This window comes from Spermophilus citellus (genome assembly GCF_964194105.1).
Source record: "Spermophilus citellus genome assembly, chromosome: 11".
Classification (NCBI taxonomy): Eukaryota; Metazoa; Chordata; class Mammalia; order Rodentia; family Sciuridae; genus Spermophilus; species Spermophilus citellus.
The window spans coordinates 103,882,842-103,910,061 of NC_138192.1; the positions used below are offsets into that span (position 1 = coordinate 103,882,842).

General features: G+C 36.6%; 1 protein-coding gene across 1 annotated transcript in view; it reads right to left on the reverse strand.

Moving 5' to 3' along the window:
• Positions 1-662: 662 nt before the first annotated feature.
• The window catches only part of ICA1L (islet cell autoantigen 1 like), a 67,794-nt gene continuing 41,236 nt past the window's right edge, over positions 663-27,220 (reverse strand). The window contains exons 10-13 of the mRNA XM_081262195.1: positions 11,811-12,071; positions 8,441-8,518; positions 3,449-6,389; positions 663-896 (exon numbers count right to left, since the gene is read on the reverse strand). Coding sequence (XP_081118321.1) covers positions 6,274-6,389; positions 8,441-8,518; positions 11,811-12,071 — 455 coding nt within the window. The 3' untranslated portion in view covers positions 663-896; positions 3,449-6,273. The remainder of the gene's footprint in view (positions 897-3,448; positions 6,390-8,440; positions 8,519-11,810; positions 12,072-27,220) is intronic.

A 27,220-nucleotide genomic window follows, 5' to 3' on the forward strand; every position in this document is an offset into this window, starting at 1 on the left:
ATCCTCAATACTTCCAAAATAAATTAGACACACACACACACACGTATGTACGTACATACTCACACACCCACATAATTTCTAAAGGAAAAAGTTAACCAGAATTTAGAGATAACTAATGTATATAATTTATTACTACCAAATGCAAGGAGAATCAAATTGGCACACTGTTTCTTTCCTTTGGTCTTCTTCACTTCTTTGAAGAGGTTGAGAGAAGCAAATATGTGAAATACTTTTGATATTCTCTTCATAGCGTTTTCCTGCTGAAGTATCAAATATCAGAGTTTTTTCTCTTGTTAAGATTAGGTATGCTTTTTAAATATTTCTGAAAATTTATAGTAGGACATGGTATGATCATACCAGTAAGTAAACTTTGCATCTCTATGGTTCAGTGTTTTTCAAAGTGAAATAAATTAAATGGGTCCAATCAACTTTTTTAAAAAGGAAGCAGGATAGAAAACAATATATTCATATACAAGGAGAGTATTTGTGTGTGTGTGTGTAAAACTTAAAAGAGATCCTTACACATGTACCAGATTGTAATGTAAAAAGTATGTGTTACTTAGGATTATAATTAAAATGATAGGAAAAATATTGCTCTAGATACAACTTCTGTGATGGTCTAGTATCATAATGCAGAGAAGAAACTTGGAGTCTTCAAGACATTGTCTCCACTTCCTTTTATTAGTATTTCCAAAACTGCTGGCCTTACTAAAACACACACAGTACTTGTCTTTCAGGTTTTTTTTTTTTTTTAATGGTATCAGAGATTGAACCCAGAGGCATTTAACCACTGAACTATAAATCCCCAATCCTTTTTTAAAAAGAGATGGGTCTTGTTAAGTTGCTTAGGGCCCCAGTAAGTTTCTGAGGCTGCTTTTGAACTTTGGGTCCTCCTGCTTCAGCCTCCCAAGCTGCTGGGATTACAGATGTGTGCCACTGCAACCAGCCTCAGTACTTTACATCTTCAAACTAACAGTTTACCTCCATAAATTCACCAATGTGGATTAGTCCTGCTTAACCATCATATTTTGCAGAAGAGCATTATGGAAGTTGTTATGCTAGAAAACAGGAGTGTAAGCACCAACTTTAATCCCGTGTCTTAAGCAGCTATTTTTGAGATCATTCAGATGATTCAATGAGAAACAGAAGGTTCTGGATTTAGGGGCACAGTTTGGGTACCAGTCCAGGCTCTACTGATAAATGACCAAGGCAAGAAACAACTCTCTTTGTACCTTAGTTTTCCTATATTTATGTGATGAAATGGTGACAATAGTGCTCTCACTTAAATTGAGTGGTAAATATGAAAATAACTTAAAAAACTACAAGCAAACATTAGTTATCTTCCTCTGTATTTTTCCAGGTAAGTTTATTCATTCCACAAAAAGCCATGGGGTTTTGGTCATCTAAAGTCCCATAAAATGGATTTTAGCTTGTAAAGCATAATATACTCAAAGTGTTGACAAATTGTACTAAAGATTGGTAATGCTTTTGAATAGCTTGCCAGGTGCAAGCACTTGTTACAATAAACCTATGAAGTCAGGGACTGCTATTTTCACTGCCTTACAACAAAATTGGAATTAGGTTAAGTAACAGACATCTAGAGAATATCAAAGCCTGTTTTTGAATGAAGTCTGACTCCAGAACTCTTCCTAACCACTAAGCCTTGTGCTCTTTATTCTGTACCAGTGACATTGGTAAAATATAGGTCTTAGTATCATTGCAGATTGTGTCATTAGGTCATTGCCCTGTTTGTTTTCCTTTGTGGTTCTCTTTGCTATAGGTGCTGGCAGCCTTGCTCAGAAGGCCAAAGAAAGGAAACTGGTTGGGCAGTTCCTGACTAAGGAATTTAGTGACAAATCCTCAAATGCTCCACCACTGAGCTACATCCTTAGCTTCTCTAGTTTTTAAGGTTGCTATGACTGCATAAATTAAATTTTTTTTTAAATCTGGGGAGAGATTTAAATTAAAGAGGTAGAAACTAACTACAATCATTTTTGGTAAGTACTTTCCTTTGCCTGACTTGTTGAGAAAGACCTGAAGGTAATTTTTATTTTATTTTTTTAAATTTTTTTCCAGCACTGGGGATTGAACCTGGGACCTTGCACATACTAGGCAAGCGCTCTACCACTGAACTACATCCCCCAGCCTTAAAGGTAAATTTTAAATCTCAACATAGTCTGTCCATTTTGGGGAGCAAAGACAATGAAAAGGCTGGATCACAGTGCAACAAATGTGCCTGAATGTACTACAGAACATAAAATATATGGTATTAATAGTGATGTTAATAGTGTTTTCTTTATGCACAGCAAGGCTGTAGGTATATTACTTTGAAATGGGAAGAAAGGAACTTCTGTTTTGACTTTTTTAGGTGGCAGTAAGGTACAGTCACAAGAGGAGATAGGAGAGACAGAAAGCAAAACAAAAACAAAAAGGTTTATTCACAGGTCTGAAAGAGACAGTCACAGCATACCAAGCGGGTCACCTGGGAGACAGCCCCATCGGAGGGGAGGTGCTTTACCAAGCAGGTGGAAACAAAGAGGCCAAGACGAATGGGCAAGTACCTTGGGAGCAGGAATAAATACACCAGAAAAGGTATGAGGGGATTTCAGTGTGTAAGTGTTTCTAATAATGGTATGAAGAATAGGAAACTCCTGACAGGGGATGCCTGTATCACACTGGTGCACCTGCTTTCCTGGCCCAGGTGCTCACAGCCTGTTTGTGGGAAGGTTGAGGCAGCAAGAAGTTTTAAAGCGTACAATATAAATGCAAAACTGTACACTTCAAAATCTTACCCATTAACACCAGCCCCACCTTTATTTCATCTTGCATTCACTCTTTGGCCAACAATTGGTCTATTTACACCACTGAGTAAAGAACCATGTCTTGACTTGAAATGCCAAGGACAGGGTTGTGTGGCAGCTCAGTGACAAAGCACTTGCTTAGCATGCATGAGGCCCTGGATTCCAGCACTACACACACACAAATACCATGGACAGTTTTTATTGAAGTCTCTAAGTCGTCTTTTAAATGGTATGTGAAAGCTAGAAGAATGTATTTTATATTGGGCTTCTGGATATGATTCTAATAATTTTTCACCCCAATCTGTTTGGTAGGTTTTCTTTGCTATTTAAATTCCTTACTACTGTATTGCTTTCAGTACTACTGAATTAGTGAAAATTGTAAAGTTTTAGTTCCTTCCTAATTTTTATGTTCCAAGATTATGGGCTGCTTCACTGTTCAGAGGAAAGACTAGAGGGCCCTGCCAATACTATGGATGACAGAAATACCTGGATTGGTTCTGGCACCCTCTTTTTAAAAAATTCCTGCCTTCAGTAAATTAAGTTAAATACTATGGCTTATATTTCATTGGTTACTTCTAGGCTCAAAAGTTTGAGAATTTGTTACTAAAAGTATTTATACAGAGAACACACACTCTTGTTTCCCATACCTTAGACAACCCCCCTCAGTTTGAGGTAAATCAGTCTTAACAAGGTCATGAATTGCTGTGGTTTTATTGTCGTTCTGAATTCTGTTTTCATTCTTATCAATTTCATTTGTGAAACCCTGGGGTGAAACCCATGTTTTAAATAGGGAAACAAAAATTGGATTGTATCGAACATTTCAGGAAACAAACTTTTTTGTTTTATGCCACCTTGCAATCTTTATTAAAAGAGGCTCAGAAAAATAGAGCGCATTTAAATTTCCTTTGTTCTATTCCTCTAAGACGTTTACATTTCTAGATGATCTATAAAGACAGTTATGTGAAATAAGTACCCATAGTTGAAATACAAAAACTTCTTTTTCAGTGTGTAAATACTAGAACCTATTTTGTCTAAATAGTATGTTTCTAATCTTTTTAGAGCTATGTTCTTCAATTAAAAGAAAGATTTAAAAAAAAATACAAAGTTCCAATGATATGTGATCTTATGCCTTGGTATTCCTGCCTCTCCTATAAACTGTAAAAAAGAGTTAAATTTTAGTTCTGCTGGAGGCTTTTCTAAGCTTCAATGCATTAGCATCTGGTAGAAAGCAGAAGATAGGTTTTTCCCTCACTTAATATAAAAGGTATCCCTTTTGAAAGAGCTAGTCTTGCTCTACTCTAGGTTTAGCATTGATTCATTCTTATTTGAATGAATGTTCTAGATTAAATTTGCTGAGGCAGTTAGTGTTGCTTCTGGGTTAAATGGCAAACTACATGCTCTGTTGAAAAAGGAAACAGCTGAACAACAGAAACCCTTTGACGTTTCAATGTGAGGTCACATTTGCTCTTGGAAAATTGAGGTGGTTATCCCTTCACATGAACTGTGTGGGATTTAAGCTTCTGGTTTGTAGAGACCACTGGTTTTCCAACTCATTGAAGTATCTTTGTTTATACCAGGTGATGGGGATTGCTTTCCATGAATGTGAGAGACATGTACTACTAATACTTGCACACCAATGTGTTAGGCTACTATTGCTGAGTAAGATGGCACAAACGAAAGACAATAAAAATTAACATTTTTTGAGGCAGTCAAAGTTGAAAGTTAGTTACCATGAGTCACTGTGGGCATAGAATTTAGATTGTGATTCATAATCATTATCTTGGTGATTAAATCTTGGCAAAATAATGACTTCTGCATTCTGAAAATTTTCACTGACTAAAAAGGAAGAATTAAAAAAATGTTTCTGTAGAGATAATAAAGTCATTAAAAACAGATAAATATAGGAAAAATGTGAAAAGATACTAGGAAAGATTTCATACTCTTTTCCTGAGTCCATGTTTCTGGCCCTCGGATAAGGTTTTTCTGGCCTGTGCAGTTGTTGGCCATGGTAGAGGTTTTCTAGAGAGCTCCTGGGCATTTAACTTTGTACGTAGGCCAGAATGCTGTGGATGGGAGGTGGGCTGCATTTTACCTACTCCAGTCCATTCCTTAAAAATGTTTACCATATACAATGACTTAGACATTACCAGCAGCTTTCTTCTAAATAAGCCTGTTTAGAATGAGAAGCACATGAAAGCTACTGTGAACAACTTAATGAAAATGTCTTCTTATGGTGTAGCAACGCATTGGTTGGCAAAAATAAAACAGTTGGAAAATTGCCTCAAACTAAAGGGCAGGGGGGAAAAAAAGGAAATTGAGCGATGTGTGTACAGTAGATATGTTTTCATCAGCTTTCACTAACTTCCATTAAATAGCTTCACCTCCAGAACTTAGGTTCTAAAACTAAGTAATAGTTTTTGCTTAATAATCAAATAGAGCCTCAGATGATGTCTCCCACAGAAAGGGAGCAGTGCAAAAATAGGACACTCCTCTATTGATCATGTAGAGTTTTCTGTGTCTCTGCCAGAAAATATTCTGGGTTGAATTGTGTTAAGAAATATGGGGTAACTATTGCAAAATATGTATAAGGATAAGGTGTTTAAAATTGAAGTTTTTAAGTAATTTTAGGAATACCATTGCCAGTTTGTTAGCGAATCTTGTTTTCTTTTCAGGAAGAAAATGAATACTGCATATTACTCTATAGCAATATGTGAAAAATCAGGCCTAAAGATATTTGTACAATGTCTTGAATCTTGCTGCATATTCTTGTGGTTTATGAAATGGGTAGGTATTTTTTTTCATTTCTACAGAGGATAAGCTTGACAAATTAATCATCTTGCTACTTCCCCCATGAAAATTTAATAAATGAATTAGGGGTGTCCATGATTTTGTATAAATGAAAGGTAACTTTACATTTTAGCCTCCAAATGGAGAAAAACAAGTACAAGTTTCTCTGATTTCTTTAAAGCAAATTGAGTTCTCAAAGCTTACTCTACCTTTCTAATCAAAGACAAAGCTGGTCTAGTGCTATTTTCCACAACAGAAATCCCCTCCCTGTTTTATTTAAAAACCAACCCCAAACCACAACCCAATTTACATGCTGTCCTTTATTCACATATAGAATTCTCATAGCCAGCAGGGCAACTTAAAAACACTTTCAAGAGGAATAATCCCAAGTCCTTTTTGGCAGAATTATCCTGTCATTTTGACATAGATTTTGGTATCTAAAAATTGCAGACTCAGTGGTTTCTAAAATTTTCCACATAGTATCAACCTCTGCAAATCCAAGATACTATAGATATACTTAATCTATTCAAAAGTGGACCTTACCATCTGTCTAAAGTCAGCTGATAGGTGTTATATTCACCAACACCATGCTTTTGTGTGTGGATTGCAATATAAACCTTTTCACAAAAGCAATATGTTGCAAAATTGATGTCGCAAGACCCCCAAAATGACATTATAATTTCAGTCAAGCATTAAGAAGTTCATCATCTGAGTGTCCAATGGCATCTGGATTTGAAAGTGGATCCAAGTCTGCAAATAGATTGAACCAGGCTGACATGTCTTGGTTACCACTTTTGGGGGCTATTAAAAAAGAAAAAAGGAAACATATCAAAGAGTTTCAACTTTTTGAAGTCATATTTTTGTCCCACCTTTATAATTATTTAAATTATAATGAAGTAGATTATTCTTTTAAATAAAAAATTAAACTGACCATAATAATCAATTATATTTCCTTTAGGATAAATTAGCAAAGATAATGCAGATACCTTATGCTTTACTGATTCTACTAAAATTGAGTAATTGCATACTGCCCTGTGAAAAGACTTGAGAAGAGTAAAATGGCAAGCAATAATTACTACAGTCATTTTAGAAACATTTAATTTTTAAGATAATGTATAGAAGGCTCTATTTTGTTTTTTTATTTTTATGTGGTGCTGAGGATCGAATCCAGGGCTTCGCATGTGCTAGGCAAGCGCTGAGTCACAACCCCAGCCCCTAGGATAAGGTAACTTTCTTTTCACAGGACAACAGAGGAACAATTTGAGCACCAAAATGATTACATAATGACTAGGAAACCTTGAAAAACCATGAATCTATACTGATAATAAATGGGAAAGAAGAGAGGTCTCTTGTTTATAGCAGAGTAGTGAGAACCAATGAAGGAAATAAATTATATCAATAAGACTTGAAAATTCGATCTATAAATGAATAGATTACCAAATAGGGTGTACCCACTCAATGGAATGTTCTTCAGCCTTGCAAGCCTGTCATGTGCTATAGGATGAATGAAACTTGAGGGCATTATACCAAATGAAATACCTGGTCACCAAAAAGCAGATTGTATTATTCCACTTGTATGAAGTATCTAAAGTGATCAAACTTACAGAAAGTAGAATGTTGGTTCCCAGGGGCTCAAGGAAGAGGAAACAGGGAGTGTTGCTGCGTGGGTACAGAGTTTCAGATTAACGTGATGAGAAAGTTCTGAAGACTTGTATTCATACTCATGTGGACATAAATTATGGAACTAGTAGTGTTAAAACTGGTTGGGAGGGGCTGGGTTTATGGATCAGCGGTAGAGCGCTCGCCTAGCATGTGCTAGGTGCCGGTGCAAGCCTCAGCACCACATAAAAATAAATAAATAAAATAAAGGTATTGTGTCCAACTACTACTAAAAAACACATATTTTTTTTTAAGAGTGAGAGAAAGAAAGAGAGAATTTTTTAATATTTATTTTTCAGTTTTCGGTGGACACAACATCTTTCTTTGTATGTGGTGCTGAGGATCGAACCCGGGCCACACGCATGCCAGGCGAGCGCACTACCGCTTGAGCCACATCCCCAGCCCAACACATATATTTTTAAAAAATATTTATTTTTTAGTTGGACACAATACCTTTATTTCACTCATTTATTTTTTACGTGGTGCTGAGGATCGAACCTAGGGTCCCGCGCATCCAAGACGAGTGCTCTACCACTGAGCCACAACCCAAGCCCCCCAAAACACATATTTTTAAAAAATGGTTGGGGATGGGTACAGCACAATGGTAGAACCCATGCTTTGGATGACTGAGGCCCTAGGTTCAGTCCCCGGCAATACAAACACCCCTAATTAAGATGGTAGTCATCTTAAGTGCTTGAATACATTCTTTGCCAGTAGGCATCCTATAATCAAAAAGCATCTTCTGGGCTGGGGGTGTAGTGCACAGCAGAGTGCTCCTCTAGTGTGTGTGAGGACCCAGCACAGCCAAAAACAAAAACAGAAAATACATCTTTTGGGCTGGAGATATAGCTCAGTTTGTAGAGTGCTTGCCTCACATGCACAAGGCCATGGGTTCAATCCCTAGCACCACACACACAAAACAAAACACATCTTTTATTCCTAATGGTATATCAACTGCCAAGGAACCTGAAAACAAAATATAACAGATTACAGTTCAAAAGTTAGTATACTATGACAAGTTCACAATTTCTAGTCTGTGCTTTCAATGTGAAGGATAGCTTTCATTTTAATACTAACTCATTATTGACAAAATATTTTTCTGAACAATGTGAGGCAAAGACTATAAAAGTGATCCTTTCTAAGTTTATCCATAAATTCAACTGTAATGCAGTGGGGAAAAATAAAGAACTTACATCTCATTAATTTCTTTGGACTCTGTGAAGGCACTGGCAGGTTATCAGTATGTTCTGATCCCTCTTGGGAGACCCAGCCTAGGGGGAGGGAAGTAAGAATTATCCACTGCTAACCAAGTAGGAAGTAATATCAGAAAAACAAGAAAAGGTAAAAAATAAATAAATAAATCTTCCAGTCTTTGTACCAGAATAAGATTCTGTAGTCTAAGAGTTTAAAAAAAAATAAAACTAAAAATTTATCTACAATTGTATATTTTATTCAATCATTCAACTTTAGTCCCAGAGAGAATTATGTTAGACATCCTTATATTTTCAAAGTGGTTTGAAATAAATATGTAGGTTTTGGGGTGGAGGAATGAAAATGAAGAAGGTACAGAAAGATGTTCAAAGCAATTGGGAAGAGAGGGCCTGAAAATTAGAATGTTGAAACCTATAATATAGTTATACCCTTGGATTTACTAATTCCATTCCTAGAAATTTATCTTAAGGAAATAAGATAAATTTTCCCTTTTAAACTAGGAGAAAAGTGCATGCATGGATATGTTTATTACAGCATTATCTGTAATAGTGAACAAATAGAAACAATAAGGAAAAAATTCATCCAGATTATGGTACATAAAGTAACAAAGCACTGTGTAATTTAAAAGTATCATTATGAAAACTCCATAGAGCATAGGGAAATGTTTGCTACAACATGGAAAAATATTTATGCTTTAATTGAAACTCAGCACTAGTAGGAATTTAGATTATCCTACCTAGTCCTTCCTTGTGTAAAAGAGATCATCTGAGGCTCGAGTAAGATGTTTTGATTTGAATGTCCCCTCCAAAATTCATGTTAAAATGTAATTGCTATGGTGATAGTATTAGGATGTAGGACCTTTAAAAGATGGCTAGGTTGTAAAGACTCTGCCCTTTTTTTAATTCTAATTTGTCATATATGACAGAATGCAATTACAATTCATATTACACATATAAAGCACAATTTTTCATATTTCTGGTTGTATACAAAGTATATTCACACCATTCGTATCATCATACATGTACTTAGGGTAATGATGTCCATCTCATTCCACCATAATTTCTACCCCCATGCCCCTTCCCTTCCCCTCCCACCCCTTTACCCTATCTAGAGTTCATCTAATTTTTCCATGTTCTCCCTCCCAACCCCACTATGAATCAGCCTCCTTATATCAGAGAAAACATTTCATCATTTAGTTTTTGGGATTGGCTAACTTCACTTAGCATTATCTTCTCCAACTCCATCCATTTACCTGCAAATGCCATGATTTTATTCTGTTATTGCTGAGTAATATTCCATTGTGTATATATACCACCTTTTCTTTATCCATTCATCTACTGAAGGTTGGTTCCATAGTTTAACTATTGTGAATGATGCTACAATAAACATTGATGTGGCTGTGTCCCTGTAGTATGCTATTTTTAAGTCCTTTGGGTATAGACTGAGGAGAGGAATAGTTGGGTCAAAAGGTGGTTCCATTCCCAGTTTTCCAAGGAATCTCCATACTGCTTTCCATAGTGGCTGCACCATTTTGCATCCCACTAGCAATGTATGAGTGTACCTTTTCCCCACATCCTCACCAACACTTATTGTTGTTTGTATTCTTAATAGTTGCCATCTGACTGGAGTAAGATGAAATCTTAGAGTAGTTTTGATTTGCATTTCTCTAATAGCTAGAGATGTTGAACATTTTTTCATGTATTTGTTGATTGATTGTATATCACCTTCTGAGAAATGTCTGTTCAGTTCCTTGGCCCATTTAATGATTGGGTTATTTGTTTTTGTTGTTGTTGTTGTTGTTTGGTGTTTAGCTCTTTGAGTTTTTTATATACCTTAGAGACTAGTGCTCTATCTGATGTGCCAGCGGTAAAAATTTGCTCCCAAGCTGTAGGCTCTCTATTCACCTCACTGATGGTTTCTTTTGCTGAGAAGCATTTTAGTTTGAATTCATCCCATTTATTAATTCTTGATTTTAATTCTTATGCTATAGGACACAATACCTTTATTTTATTTATTTATTTGTTTGTTTGTTTATTTATATGTGGTGCTGAGGATCGAACCAGTGCCTCGCACATGCCAGGCAAGCTCTTTATCATTGAGCCACAACCCCAACCCCAAGGCTCTGCTCTTATGGTGGGAGTGGGTTAATTGTCACAGGAGTAAGCTCCTGACAAAAAAGGTAAGTTTGGCCCCCACCTTCCCTTTGCCTTGAGTGCTTCTTACCATGCCACCTTCTGCCATGGCCTGATGTGCCAAATACTGACACTGGCTCTTGCCAGCCTAAGCAACTTAGCAAGACCCTGTGTCAAAAATAAAAACTAGGCCAGACGGATGCAGTGACACACTCCTGTAATCCCTGCAGTTCGGGAGGCTGAGGCTGAGGATTGCGAGTTCAAAGCCAGCCTCATCAATTAAGCAAGACCCTGTCTATAAATAAATAAATAAATAGAGCTAGGGATGTGGTTCAGTGGTTATGTGGCCTGAGTTAATCCTCAGTACCAAAATAAATAAATAAATAAATAAATAAAGTGAATATGCATTACAGAAAGGTTTTATCCTCAAGCCAATGGTGCTTCATTTTTAGAAAATCTAAAGCAGGTTACTGACATTGGAATTTGCTTCTTGGGAAATAACTAGTGGAACTGGAAGATCTATTAGGGGCTCTCTTGAAGCAAGCTGGGAAACCAAATGAGTCTCTAAATAGCTCTGGTCATGGAGTAGAGAGGAAGTGTGGAAAATTTGAAAAATGTTTCAGAACAAAATGAGTAGGACCTGGTAATCAGTAAGGATGTGGGAGCAAAATTACTCCCAAGGTGCAGAGATGGACACCAGACAGTGGTGCTGCAGGTGAGCATCAGGAGCCCTTGTGACAAAGCAGGTGATCCTGTCTTCAGGTAGATCTGTACCCTCGGCCTGCTCCAGCACCCTCCACCCCTGCTGCCTTGCCCAGAAGGATGCCCTGCAGTCAGCCACCAGAGCTTTTTAAAAATTTCTTGCCAACTTTGAACCCACAGGAAGAAAACACACCAAATCTTACTTGATGAAAAAAAGTCCCAGGGTAATTTAGCAGGCCAAATATTATAAATCAGATACCTGGGAAAGTTGATGAAGATATATGGGTTTGGTGGAGGTGGCAAAAAAAAAACAACAGCTTTTCTTTTCAGTCTTGTTGACGGATTCCAGTGGTGACTCTATTTGATATATTTCCATTTGACCAGAGTGACTGCAGATTTTATCTAGTAGCACTGAAGTTAAAATCCATCTCCTTGTTCATTCTAGCATCAAGTACATAATTTTGCTTCACAAAGATAAAATAAGGCACATGTATCAAAATGTTTCATAGATACTCACTTTTGAAAGCTCCAGCAGCATGAAAGCCAAGATCAAAGAGCTGTGAAGGAAGGAATCGAGAGGAATGAGCAAGAGGCTCAGACCCCACAGAAGGCTCCTGGGACATGAGACCGGCACTGGGGCTCCCATAGGAAGTCTGGCATTCTTGGGTGGATTCACTAGTACTTGAAGAACCAGGACTTAGGAGATTGTTCAGAAATGAGAATTCCTTCTCAAAATCTTCTCCTTCCAATGAATCAACAGGTAAATCTTTCACAACCACTGATTGAAAAATAGAAACAGAAAGCCTTTTTTTTTCCAGTTTAAAGAAATGACAGTAGGACATACAAGAACAACGAAACAAGTTTATCCTATTTTATTAACAATTTTCTAATGAATTTCATCATTAGTTTATGGGACGGTTAGGGGGCGGGATTTAGATCAAAAAGGTTACATTTTTACAGTGAAGATATAACACAAATATCTACATATAAAATAAGCTATCACCTAATGATAGACAAAAATAATGAGAAGAGATACAAGGAGATAGTAACAAATCAATAGGAGATTTTAATATGCCACACTCAGTAAAACACAGCTAAGAGGACAAAAGATGAGTAAAGATATAGAAGACCCAGACAGCATAATCAATAAGGGGGTTATTTTGGATGTACACAAACCCTGAAACTAGAAACAAACCTTCTCAAGCACACATTGAAAATGCACAAAGCTAGGTATGGTGCCCCATGCCTGTAATTCCAGTGGCTCAGGAGGCTGAGGCAGGAGGATCAAGAGTTCAAAGCCAGGGGATGGGGTTGTAGCTCAGTGGTAGAGCGCTTGCCTTGCACTTGTGAGACTCTGGGTTCAATCCTCAGCAACACATAAAAATAAACAAAATAAAGGCATGCTGTCCATCTACAACTTAAAAAAAAAAAAAAAGAGTTCAAAGCTAGCCCTACTTTGCAGGGACCCTAAGCAACCTGGCAAGACCCTGTCTCTAAATAAAATACAAAAAAGGGCTAGGGATATGGCCCCTGGGTTCAATTCCCAGTACCCCCCCCAAAAAAAAATCACAAAAAATGATCAACTTAAAAATCAGTTCTTAAAGTAGAGATATTATAAACAACAGGCTTTGATTACAGTGGAATAAAATGAAATAATTTTAAAATGAAACTAAAAAAGGGCTATAAAACTAAAAATCTATGAAACACTCTTGGTTGAAAGGGGAACAGACTTTCTGAAATACAATGAAAAAGTATTTCCTAACATAATCCATGAGACACACAGAGAGCAATGAACAGAGGAAAAGTAGCCCTTAAATGCTTATCAATAAAAATGAAAGCAAAGGGATTTCCATCATGACAGAATAAGAAGCTCAACCAGCCTACACCTCACTGTAACTGGTGAAAGTTGTTTGTTGTTTTTTTTTTTTAATTTAATTCTCTAATCTTTTGAGACAGTGTCTCACTAAGTTGCTTAGTGCCTTCCTAAATTGCTGAGGCTGACCTCAAACTCATGATCCTCCCACTTCAGCCTCCCAAGTTACTAAGTTTACAGGCATGCATCACCATGTCCAGCTTACGGGGTGTTTGTTTGTTTTAAAGAGAGAGAATTTTTTTTAATATTTATTTTTTAGTTCTCGGCGGACACAACATCTTTGTTTTGTATGTGGTGCTAAGGATCGAACCCGGGCCACACGCATGCCAGGCAAGTGTGCTACCACTTGAGCCACATCCCCAGCCCTGTTTGTTTGTTTTTTAAGTATTTAAAGTCTCTGGAAATTGTCCCAAGGACATAAAAAATATGAAAACATTTGACTCAATGTTTTAGTCAATGTTCTAGTGTACTAGAATTCAAGAAGAACAGGGAGACTCTGGTGGTTGAACTGAGAACCATTCCCTTCCTATCCCTCCCAACTTGGCCAGATGGAAATTCCACTCCAGTTTGGTATAGCCCAAAACACAGGGTTCCCTCTCCCTCGGTGCTCAGTTAAAGGATACCTTCCAGGAGGGGTAAGATGCCAGCTTTTCACAGGTTGCTCCCAGTTGCCTGTTGTCAAACCTGTCCCATGACTGTAGTCAAGAGTGGAGACTCCCATCTCCCATCCAGACCCACATGTCAGATGGAGACTCTGGAGTTAGGCATGGCAAGCTAAGGATGTTAGGGCCCTGAGCACTTGGTCCTGTGTATAAAGTTGTAGTTTCATGAAGCCAAAAAGACCTCAGACTCCTGTCATCTCTCTTCATCTAGCATTCAACTTGTACAGCAGGTTTATCACAGAGAAGCATGCCATTATCCCCACTCCTAGCTCAGTCCCTCACTCAGAGATTTTCTTTAGGGGAGAGAAGCAGACCACAAAAAAGATAGCTCCTAACCTCTTCACAAAAGAACTAACTTTATTCTCAACAAAGTATGGAAATGTTCAAGCCAAAGAATGCTCTAGATAATGAAGGCTGTGAAAAGCAACTAAAAGACTGGTGGTTGCATTGGACATTCAGGCTAAACTGTAGGCCAGTTAGTTTGCCTGAAAAAGCCAGCTAACGTCAGAACAAATTTCAAACATTGACCTTGAGAACAAGTCCATATTTGATTGTTTTAAGCTGTGGAACAATTTATGCTCAAGGGTATTTTTTTAAATTAATAGAGCAATCAGCTGTAAATGACAGCTGGGTATAGTCAGAGAAAGACTGTCAGAGAACTCTACTGAAACTGTCATCACAGGGCCCAACCTAAACCTTATAATGTGTCCCACTACTGGGAGTGGGGAAGGAGGAAGATGAAGAATAGATTCCAATAAAAGAATTCAACCTCTTGGCAAATGAACAAGTAAATAAGTTTCAGAGGGGGAGTACCAATACCCAAAGTTACTTAAATGTATTATTTAAAATGTCTGTTTTCCAACAAAAAGATGTGAGTCATGTACAGAAATTGGAAAGTATGATGCCTAAATCAGCAAGAAGGCAGGCCACAGAAGCTGCAGGTGAGACTGACTAGGTGTTAGATTTAAAGACAAAGACTTCAGAGTCACACTTATGTGAGAGAAATAAAGGAATCCATGATTAAAGAAATAAAGGAAATGGATTGGGAACAAGATGGTGGCTGTCTGCTCAACTTGAATGACTGTTTATGAATAATCACCGTCACAAGAGCTAAGAAAGAGCCAGATGGGAAACCACAATGCCTGGTTGTATTATGACAATAAGAAAAGGGCAGGAAAGAGTTTCTCATGTCATCCCTGTCCCAACTCCAGTAAGCACACACAGGGGAGATGCCCCTAGCTTGGGAGAGAAAGAGAAAATTTAAGTGCAGGCCTCTGATTACCAGGTCTGCTGTACCAGACAGGATCCCAGAGTTCCTGCCCTAAGACCAGTATCTGCAGATTATCCTTTGGATCCTCCTTAGTCAGATGTCCAAAAGGACTGCCTCCATCAACTCTTTGCCACCCTCAGACATAAGAGCAAGAAGCAAAGCTCCAGCTACTAGGGCACAGGGCAGGAAAGTGAGCATAGGACTTTGCCTCAATGTCAGGCTCGTCTTTAGGCTAATGCTCACAGATGAGTCTCTAGTCCTACACCTGCATCAGGCAGAGACCTGACTCTGGTAGGACAGACATATTTATCTTTTACCCCACATCACTGGCAATCACACATGGGACTGGCACCCAAACTTAAGACTGTGTAAGTCCCTGTGGCTGTGCAACTTGGGTCTTATGTGGCTTAGTGTCATTCAGATGGCCATGGGGCTGCCTCTGCCACCCCTCCCAACTTTGGGCACACAGCAAGGAACAAGAGGCCAGCCACTACAGAGTAGATCAGCAAAATGACACAGAACTGTATTTTGGAACTAAGTTGCTGAGCTAGTAAAACCCAACATTGGGGAAGATCCTAATGGTCTCTGTCTTCAAGCCAGTGCCTGTGGATGAAGCCTGTGGACCTGACCTATTGCCAAATAAAGACACTTGGCCACTGATGATCAGATTTATATACCATCCAGAATCAACCTGGGGCTAGCTGCAGCAGTCTTGGGCTGTAAGTTCACTATAGCAGGAAGCCCATAGCAGCCTACATCTTACTGTGCTGGTTTCAGCAGACAGTGGGCTCCAAATATGATCTAGCATTGCAGCATTGGTGACCACATTTACAGAATAATTGTCTGGGACAAGAAAAAGGAGGAAAGCACCAAGTCACTCCCTAAAAGCCTGGGACTTGCTCAGTGAGGTGCAGAGCCAGACAGAATCCTGTGGTGTCTTCCAACAGACCAGTGAATATGATTGAAGTGTCTGGGCCTATCCCAGGCCCAGGCAGAGGCTTGTGGGAAAAGAACACTTTATAGATACTCCCCAACCACGGACTTGGGACAAACTGGGTTTGGGGCAACCATCAGTGCTACAATAGAAAAACACCAATAAGAGACTTGCAACAAACTTAAGATACTGGGCACCATCTAGAGCTGAAGTAGTGGAAATGTCCACAGGTTCAAAGATTACTACAATGCTTAGAAATTCTGGAGGGACAGACTCAAAGCTAGATTATGAAGACTGGAATATCCAAGGCAATGTGCACCAAATGTTGTATGTCAACAATCATCAAGAACTTCAGGGAACATTGACTGCACCTGATGAACAAAATAAGGCACCAGGAAGGGATTACAGCAACTGATATTTGCAAACTCTTGGACAGAGAATTAAAAATAACTTTTAAAGAATTTCAACGAGGGGCTAGAGTTGTAGCTCAAGTGTGGAGTGCTTGCCTCATGCATGACATGTGAGGCACTGGGTTTGATCTTTAGCACCACATAAAAATAAATAAATAAAGGTATTATATACATCTACAAGTAAAAATATTTTTTTTAAAAAGAATCAACAACAGGCAGGGGATATAGCTCAGTTGGTAGACTGTTTGCCTCACATGCACAAGGCCCTGGGTTCATTCAATCCCCAGCACCACAAAAAGAGCTTCAAGAAAACACAGAAATGATTCAATACTTTTTTTTTATATACCAAGGATTGAATCCAGGGATGCTTAACTACTGAATCACATCCTGGCCCTTTTTATATTTTATTTAGAGTAGGGGTCTCACTGAGTTGCTTAGAGCCTCACTAAATTGCTGAGGCTGACTTTGAACTCGTGATCCTCCTATGCGCCAAGGTGCCTGGCATGATTCAATAGTGTTAAAGAAATTTAACATATTAATGTAAATTTTTTGTGGGGGGTACCAAGGATTGAACTCGGGGACACTCAACCACTGAGCCACATCCCCAGCCCTATTTTGTATTTTGTTTAGAGACAGTGTCTCACGAGTTGCTTAGCACCTTGCAGTTGCTGAGGCTAGCTTTGAACTCATGATCCTCTGGCTTCAGCTGCCTGGGCCACTGGGATTACAGGTGTGCACCACCACACTTGGCCAGATTGAAGTAATTTTTAAAAAATCAAATCCTTGAGCTAAAAAGAACACTAAACACATTTTAACATATCTTGCATGGTATGATAGTGGAATAAATCAACCACAAGAAAGAATTAGTGATCTTAAAGATAGACTATTTGGAGAAACACAGTGGAAGGATAAAGAATGAAGGGAAAGAAGAAAGTTATGAAAACTTTGGTATAGCATTAATACAGCAAATATTTTTGAGTTGTGGGGGTCAGAAGGAACTTGAGAATGCCAAAGGAATAGAAAGTTTATTCAAAGAGATGACAACTGAAAACTTCCCAAACATAGAGAAAGATACAACTAGCCAAATATAGGAATGTCAAAGGTCAACAAAGATTCAATTCAACAAAGAACCAAAGAATACAGAATAATCAAGTTATTCAAGGTTGAAGATAGAAAAGATTTTTCAGGGCAGCAAGAGAAAATAAGGATGTCCCAATGTGCTTGATTGCAGATTTCTCAGAAGTGTGAATGGAAAAAACTGGTAATCAATAATACTGTACCCCCCAAAAGCTATCCTTTATATATGAAGGAGATATAAAAATATACCCAAACAAAAGCAGAGAGAATTTATTATCACTATACCTGTCCTATAAGAAATGCTAGAGGGAACTCTTCAAACTGAAAGAAAGAGATGTTAGTGAATAAAAAGAAAATACCATACCATATAAAATTCATTGATAAGAGTAACTATATAGATAAACTCAGAATGTTCTAATGTAAACATGATGTATAAAACTCTTCATATCTTTAGTATGAAGACTAAAGAGTAATTAAAATACTGTTAAGTACATTAATATTTTAGGCAAAAGGTGATATAGAAAGATATAAAATGGAACATCAAAAATTCAAAATGTGGGCTCAGTGGTAGAGCACTAGCCTAGCACGTGTGAGGCACTGGGTTCTATTCTCAGCACCACATATAAATGAAAAACTAAAGGTCTGTCAACAACTAAAAAAAAATTCTTAAAAAATTCAAAATGTGAAAAGGCATGGAGTGTAGGTGTAGATTTTATCAGTTTTTAAAATATTTTTTCTTTTCATATTCATGTGTTCAATGTTAAATTGCCATCATTTCAAAATGGTTTGTTATAAACAAAATATTTTTCTAAACTTCATGGTAACCACAAAGCTATAGTCTATAAGTGACACATGAAAAAGAATAAGGGATCAAAACATTTTACTGAAGAAAATCAACCACAAAAGAAGATGAAAAGGAGGGAGAAGGACTATAATGAAACTAGTAAACAAGTATCAAAATGATAGTAGTAAGACCTTAATTATCCAAAATTACCTTAAATATAAGTGGATTAAATTTCCCAATTAAAAGTTACAGAGTAACTGAATGGATTTTATTTTTAAAATGACTCAACTATATGCTGCTTACAAGAAACTCATTTCACCTCTGAGAATACACATAGACTGAAAATGAAAGGATGGAAAAAATATTCCATGCAAATGTAATCCAAAAGAAAGCAGGTATTGCCATATTTAGCTAAATTAGGCTTTAAGAAGCAGAAAAAAGGAGATAAGAAAGGTCATTATATTATGATAAGGAGATCAATTCAAGAATAAATGGTAAATATATATGCACTAAATATTGGAGCACCAAGATATGTAAAATAAATATTAATAGACATAAAGGGCAAAATAAACTTCAATAAAATAACAAAAGAGAATTTTTACATCTCACATTCTTCAATGAATGTATCATTTAAACAGAAAATCAACAAACAGCAGAGGTGAACTGAACCTTAGACCAGTGAATGTAACAGACATCTACAAAACATTCCATTCAACAGTGACAGAGTACACATCTTCTCAAACGTACATGAAATATTCACCAGAATAGTATTCGCCAGAATAGATCATATGGTAAGTCTCAGTTTTGAAAACTGAAAAAAATGTTGAATATATTTTCTGACTAAAATGCAATGAAACAAGAAAATAATAACAAGAAAAAATTGGGAAATTGTGCAAACACATGGAAATTAAACAGCTTATTTCTAAACAACTAATAGATCAAGGGGAAAAGAAGGAAATAAAATTTTTAAAATATAATAATGGAAACACCACATATCAAAACCTATGGGCTATAGCAAAAGCAGCCCTAAAAGGGAATTTTAGAGTAATCAGTGTCTACATTAAAAAAAACATAGAGTTGGGGTATACTTCAGTGGCTCAATGGAATAGTCTCAATCCTCAGCCCCTCGACCCCCAATATCTCAATCTATTGCTGCATTTTAAGGAACTAAAAACAAACTAAACCCAAAATTAGTAGAAGGAAGGAAATAATAATATCAGAGCAGAAATATTTTTCTATATATTCATGTCTATTTTCTATATGTATATACAACTGACACCAAAGAAATATAAAGGATCATCAGAGATTATTATGAACAAATATATATGCAATAAATTTGATAACCTGGAAGAAATGGATAAATTCCTAGACACATACACCTTACCAAAATTGAAACAAAGAAATAGCCCAAACAGACCAATAATGAGTAATGAGATTGAATCAGTAATAAAAAGTCTCCCATCAAAGAAAAGCCTAGGATGAGATGGCTTCACTACTGAATTTTACTGAATATTGAAAGAAGGTCAGCTGGGCACAGTGGCACATGCCTGTAATCCCAGCAGCTAAGGAGGCTGAGGCAGGATAATCACAAGTTCAAAGCTGGCCTCAGCAACTTAGCTAGACCCTAAGCAACTTAATGAGACCCTGTCTGTAAATTAAAAAAGAAAAAAAAAAGTACCCCTGAGTTCAGGTTCAATCCCTGGTACCAAAAAAAAAAAAAAAAAAAGAAAAAAAAGGCCGACTGATACCAGTTTTTCTTAAATTATTCCAAAATATTGAAGAGGAGGGAACTCTTCCAATCTCATGTTATAAGGCCAGCACTACCTAGAAACCAGAACTGTACAAGGACAGACAGACAAACGACAAACAAGCTACAGGCCAATATCCTTGATGACTACAAATGAAAAATCTTCAACAGAATACTAGCAAACTGTATCCAATATTACATCAAACTGTATCCAGTAGCATATGAAGAAGATTTTTCACCAGGATCAAATGAGATCCCAGGGATGCAAAAATAGTTCAATATGTGCAAATCAGCAAACACGACAGAACACATCTACAGAAGGACAAAAACCAAATAATTATAAGCAATATCTGAAAGTTATACAGGTAACCTTTAATAAATATAAAGATGTCTTTAAGTTTAAAATGTCTCAACACCATCCACTTTCAGTCTTAACATTTAATGTGATTACAATAAAATCATCAATAAGCATTTTCATGAAGCTATCTAACATGATATGCGTACTGCAAAATAAACATGCAAGAATATCTAAGCAAATAAAAAGAGGGTATACTACCCTTACCAGATATTAAAACATATAAGAATTTTTCGATAATTAAAATCTGGTACATTCACATGCCAATGAAAAATAAAGTCCAGAAATGCATTGAAGTACAAATTTAGCATATAATATTATCTCAAATTGCAAAGACAAAGATGGTAGTTTTAAAAAATTATGTAAAAAATAACCATTTTTAAAGAGGAATATTTAATCCATCACTAACATCATACACAGGAATATTGTGTTAGTATTGCATGACATTGAATAGACAAATTATATTCACTTATTCAACAAATATTTACTGAATGCCTATACTGCTGAAAGGTAGATACACAAGACAGTAAAACAAACATAGTCCTAGCTATCTTCACAGTTATGCAAATACATTTAATTTCCATTGTGTTATAAAGTAGACATACATGATTGCATTCTTATATAGAGACCTATGAAATTTCTAATATTAAGGAAATAAATGCTAAATAAAAATTGAAGAATTTTAAGTAATAGAGTATTCATATGTGGCAAAATTATAACATTAGTATTTTCAGAGTTAGAAAGCCAAGGTAATTAAAGTTCTCTCATTTGAAAATGTTTTTCCTTGTAATCTTCAGTTCCTAAAATAAAAGTATAGACAAAGTAAGTTGATCAAGTATTACCCTAATACCAAAACCAAACTAAAATTTGGTTTAGTTAAAAAAATTACAGAGCTGTATCCCTGATGAACACAGGTACAATAATCCTCAACAAAATACTAGCAAACCAAATCCAACAGCACATTGATAAGATTATATACCATGATCAAGTGAGATTTATCCCAGGAAGGCAAGGATGGTACTATATAGGCAAATCAATTAAGTATAATACATTACATCAATAGAACAAAGGATAAAAACAATATGATCATCTCAATAGTCACAGAAAAGCATTTTATAAAATTTAATATTCCTTCATGATAAAAAACTCTCAACAAATTAGCTATAGAAAGAGCATACCTCAACTCAGTTAAGGTTATATGACAATCCCACCACTAATATCATACTAAATGGGGAAACAGTGAAAGGATTTCCTCTAAAATATGGAACAGGACCTGTCTACTTTCACCACTTTTATTCAAAATGATACTGGAAGTTGTAGCCAGAGCAAGTAGGCCAGAGAAAGAAGTAAAGGGCATCCAAATTGAGAAGGAGGAATTCAAACTATCCTTGTTGGCAGACAGTGAATTATATTTAGAAAAACATGAAGGCTACCAAAATATTGTTAGAACTGATGAACAAATTCAGGAAATACAGGATACAAGACCAACATACAAAAACCTCTAGTGTCTCTGTATATCAATAACAGATTAGCTGAAAAAGAAATCAAGAAAGCAATCTCATTTACAATAACCATAAAAATAAAATACCAAGAAATGATTCTAACCAACAAGGTGCCAGAACTCTAAAATGAAAACTATTAAACACTGATGAAAAAAATTGAAGAGAACACACACACAAAAGAAGACATCTCATGGTCGTAGAGTAGAAGAATCAAGTTAAGTGTTCATACTACTCAGAGTGATTTAGAGATTAAATGCAGATCCCTAGCTAATGCAATTTCTACCTAAATACCAATGATATTCTTCACATATAGGAGGAAAAAATCTTTATGGAACTAACCACAAAAGCCAAAGCGGTCTTGACAAAAAGAACAAATAAGGAGGCATCACAAACCCTGACTTCAAAAACATACTATTAAAGCCATAGTAACTGAGATAGACCAATGAATTGAATTGAATAGAGAAACCAGAAATAAATTCATGTGTATTCAGCCAAGTGAAGTTCAACAAAGGCACCAAGAATACACATTGGAGAAAGCACAGTCTCTTTAATAAGTGGTGTGTTAAAAGTGGGATATTCATATGCAGAAGAATGAAACTAGATCCCTATCACAGTATACAAAATCAATTCAAAATGGATCAAAGGCTTAAATGTAAGGCATGAAACTATGAACTACTAAAAGAAAATGTAAGGGAGGTGCTTCAGGATGAAGATCTGGGCAAACCTTTTTTTGGATTTGACCCTTCAAAAGCATAGGTATAACCAGCATGGTGGCACACATTTCTAATCCCAGATGCTAGGGAGGCTGAAACAGGAGGATTGTAAATTCACTGCCAGGCTCAACAACTTAACGAGGCCCTAGGCAACTTAGTGATACCTTGTCTCAATAAAAACTAAAAACAGGGGCTGGGGATGTGGCTCAAGCGGTAGCGCGCTCGCCTGGCATGCGTGCGGCCCGGGGTTCGATCCTCAGCACCACATACAAAGATGTTGTGTCCGCCAAGAACTAAAAAATAAATATTAAAAAATTCTCTCTCTTTCTCTCTCTCTCTCTCTCTCTCTCTCTCTCCCCCCCCCCCACTCTCTCTTAAAAAAAAAAAAAAACTAAAAACAGGACAATCCCACTACTGGGTATATATCCAAAGGAAATAAAATCAGTATGTCAAAAAGCAATCTGCACTTGCATGTTTATTACAGCACTAGTCACATTAGCCAAGTATGGAATCAACCTAGGTGTCTATCAACATATGAATGGAAAAGGAAAATGTGGTAAATATATGTATATAATAGAGTGTTATTCACCTGTAAAGAGGAATGAAATTCTATCATTTGCAGCACCACTAATGGAACTGTAGGTCATTAAGTGAAATAAGCCAGTTACAGAAAGAGAACACATTTGAGAATAAAATAGTGGTTACCAGAGCTTGGGAATAATGTTGGGGAGAAGGGAGGGAGAGAAGGCTTTACAGATATAGAAGTGCAATCAGATGGAAGAATAACTTCTAATGTTCTATAACACAGTTGGATAACTATGGTTATATCAACTAATTGTGTTTTTCAAAATAATAGAAGCTGGGCATAGTGACACACACTTGGGAGGCTGAGGCAGGAGGATTGAGACCTTGTCTCAAAAAATAAAAAACTGGGCACGTAGCTCAGTGATAGAGCACCCCCTATATGCAATCTCCAGTACTGAAAAAAAGCTAGTAGAATTTTTAAGTTCTCATCTCTAAAAAAAGGAAAAGTGTTTGAGGAGTTACCCTGACTTGATCATTATACATTGTATACATGTATTGAAATATAACTTTACTCCATAAATATTTACATTTATTATGTCAACTTAAAATATTTTTAAATGATAAGTTAATCAAGAAGAAATTTAATAGGCTGAGGCAGGAGGATCACAAATTTGAGGCCAGCCTCAGCAACTTAGCAAGACCCTACCTCAAAAATTAAATAGGGCTAGGGATGTAGCTCAATGATATAGCACCCCCTGGGTTTAATCCCTACTATCTTTAAAAAAAATTAGCAAGCTTATTTAATGTAATATTTTATAATAGTTATATCATTTCTTTTTTAAAAGTATTGTATGATTTTTAAAATAGCTTTATTTTATTTTTATGTGGTGCTAAGGATCAAACCCAGTGCTTCACGCATGCCAGGCAAGTGCTCTACCACTAAGCCCCAGCCCCAGCCCTAATTATATCATTTATAATCATTCAAATAAGATTATAACTCATGTAAAAGGGAGATAAAAATTTTAAGGACTCATGTATATACATATATAATTATATATCACATTTGTGTGTGTGTATACATATAAAACAAGTAAAATTGTAATAACTACAGGTATTCAGATCCTTCGTTTTATCTATGACAATTTGAAGTTAAAAGCTTTCCCGTTCCCAAGACAATTCCTTTCCTGGTAAACCTGTTTTTTTTCTTTTTTCTTTTTTCCTTCTCCAAGAAAGGACCTATTCTTATTCTGCATTCTCTGAGAGGCAGTTTTCTATTTTGTTCTGCCTGACTTCCATGCCTCTGACACTCTGATACATACAATTGTGTTCATTTTATGTTAAATTAATGGATATGGTATATATTTTTACTCTCAATATTTTTAAATGAAAATCCATATGTATCATGTACCACATGTTGTTTTGAAATATGTATATTTGTGGAATGACTAAATTGAATTAATTAACATAGGCATTATTTTACATACTTAATTTTTGTGATAAGAACACTAAAACTTCACTCAGAAATATTCAAGAGTACAAAACCTTGAACCTTGTTATTAGTCACCATATTGCACAATAGATATTCTCTCTCTCTCTCTCTCTTTTGGTAACAGAAATTAAACCCAATGGTACTTTACCACTGAGCCGCATCCACAGATACTTTTATTTTTTATTTTGAGACAGGGTTTCACTAAGTTGCTTAGGGCCTCCTCAAGTTGCTGAGCCTGCCTTTGAACTTTCGATCCTCCTGTCTCAGATTCCCAAGCCTCTGGAATTACAGGTGTGTGCCACTTAGCTGGTCAACTTTTTAATCAAAGGTTGCTTTATTCTTGCAGGGTATAGCAATAAGCAGCATGTCTACATTTCTCACCTAATCTGGGGCATGAACAGCAATGGTTCTCACATGAAGGGAAAGTTCAGATACAAGCTCTTAAAGACAGGATATTTTCTCATGATCAAAAACTAAATCCTGGGCTGGGGTTGTTGGCTCAGTGGAAGAGTGCTTGCCTAGCATGTGTGAGATCCTGGGTTTAATTCTCAGCACTACATATAAATACATAAAATAAAGATCCATCAACAGCTAAAATATATATATATTTTAAAGACTGTATCCTCTCTTGTGTTTTCCTTTTTTATGTTTTTGACATTTAAAAAGTCAAACATACAAGCTGGGCATGATGGCACATGCCTCTAATCCCAGTGGCTTGGGAAGCTGAGGCGGGAGGATCACAAGTTCAAGGCTAAGTTCAACAACTAAGTGAGGCCCTAAGCAACTTAAAGAGAACCTGTATCAAAAAGGTCAGGGTGGGGGAGAGGAAGTGGGTGGGCTGGCTATGTGGCTCAGTGGTTGAACACCCCCAGGTTCAATTTCTAGTACAAAAAAAAAAAAAACCCATAGGCAAAATCACTGCTAAAAAACATGTTTCCCTTGTTTTGAGTTTATACTAAGACAAATACAAGTATTCCCTACTGCTTCATAGGGAGGCAGTTCTTGAGTCGGTTTTTGGAATAATCTTTCCTTACTTCATTTGCTACCCAGTACAAACATAAGAGACCCACACCCTTAAAAACAAACAAAAAAACAAACAAGATTTTGATATCTTCAACCATTACCAAGGCCATTTTAAAAAATGAAATGTAAATTTCTCCTCCATACAAGTGTGGAGAGTGTTGTGTATGGAGAACTTAGAGGATATTATGCATCTAAGGCCAGGGACTAATATGTCTATTACACAGTTTAAGATATGACAAAAGAATATAGGCAGAGTAGAAAATACTAGAATAACCAAAATAATTGAAGGGGAAACAATTCAAAAGGAAGGTTTAAGGAATTTAATGTTAGCTTTATGATAAAGAAGCTAAAGGATAAGTTAGGTTTTTAAGTTCTAATACATTATAAAGATGTTGAAGAAGTACAGAAAAATGCAAAAAAATGGACTTTATCAGCAAAGATTTTAGTTGAACATATGAAAAGGAGAAGGAAAATCTGGGAATGGGAAAGAGATTCTAGAAGTAGCCAGAGAAGGAAGTAAGGAGGAGCATCAGAGTTGATGGGAGAGGAACAGGAATGAATGACAAGAGAAAGGCAGAATCACACCAGCAAGTTTTATAAGCCACAGAAATAATTCAGGGGAATTGAGAGATCTGTTAAAGAATCCTCAAGGAAGTATACTGTTTACGATGAGGGTAACCTCCCTCCTTGTCTTTCCCCAAATCTTCAGTAATGGTCTGCTTTACTCCACTGTGTGTTTGGTGATTAATGTGGGATTTGGATTCATTTGATTTTCATCCTAGATACATGATACTAGAAAAAAAACAAGTATAAGAATGAGGAAGGGCTAGTTCAAAAGACTAGCTTTATTCCACCTAAGAAATACCACTTGAGTGATATCTCAGAGCATAAATGTTTGAAGGATTTCAAGTAAGTTCCTCAACATAGTGCCTAAAGTTACTCAAAGTGTGGAATGTTTACATTTTCAAGAAAAATTTTTCCAGTTTCCACTTTTTTAATATATATTTTTTAGTTGTGGATGGACACAATACCTTTATTTTGTTTGTTTATTTTTATGTGGTGCTGAGGATCAAACCCAGTGCCTCATACATCCTAGGTGAGCACTCTACCACTGAGCCACAGCCACAGCCCTCTAGTTTTCAGTTTTATAAGTAGTGCTAATATTATTTGGGTCCCAGGGACACTGAATATTTTTTAAATGTTATTATTATTATTACCTGTGCAAAAATGCTACCTGGAATTTTAGAAGATAAGACACTCAGAAGGACCCTTGCCCCCCACCCAAAAAAAGAATTCTCACTAAAATTATGAAAAACACTTTTAATGCATATCTAGACTAAATCCAGATCTAGGAAAGATGAGCAGCAAGCAAAGAGGAAAGACAGATCCCCTTTCCATGTTGACACTGTTCTCTGGAAACAAAGCCTTCAACACAAGAAAACCAAGCTGATCCCAGAATTCCAACACTGAGCTGACAGGCTCTGAAAGGAGGTTAAAGGGGTCTCCAGGCTATGAATATTCCTCAACTCTAAAACCAAGCAATATAAGCAAATACTTGTTACA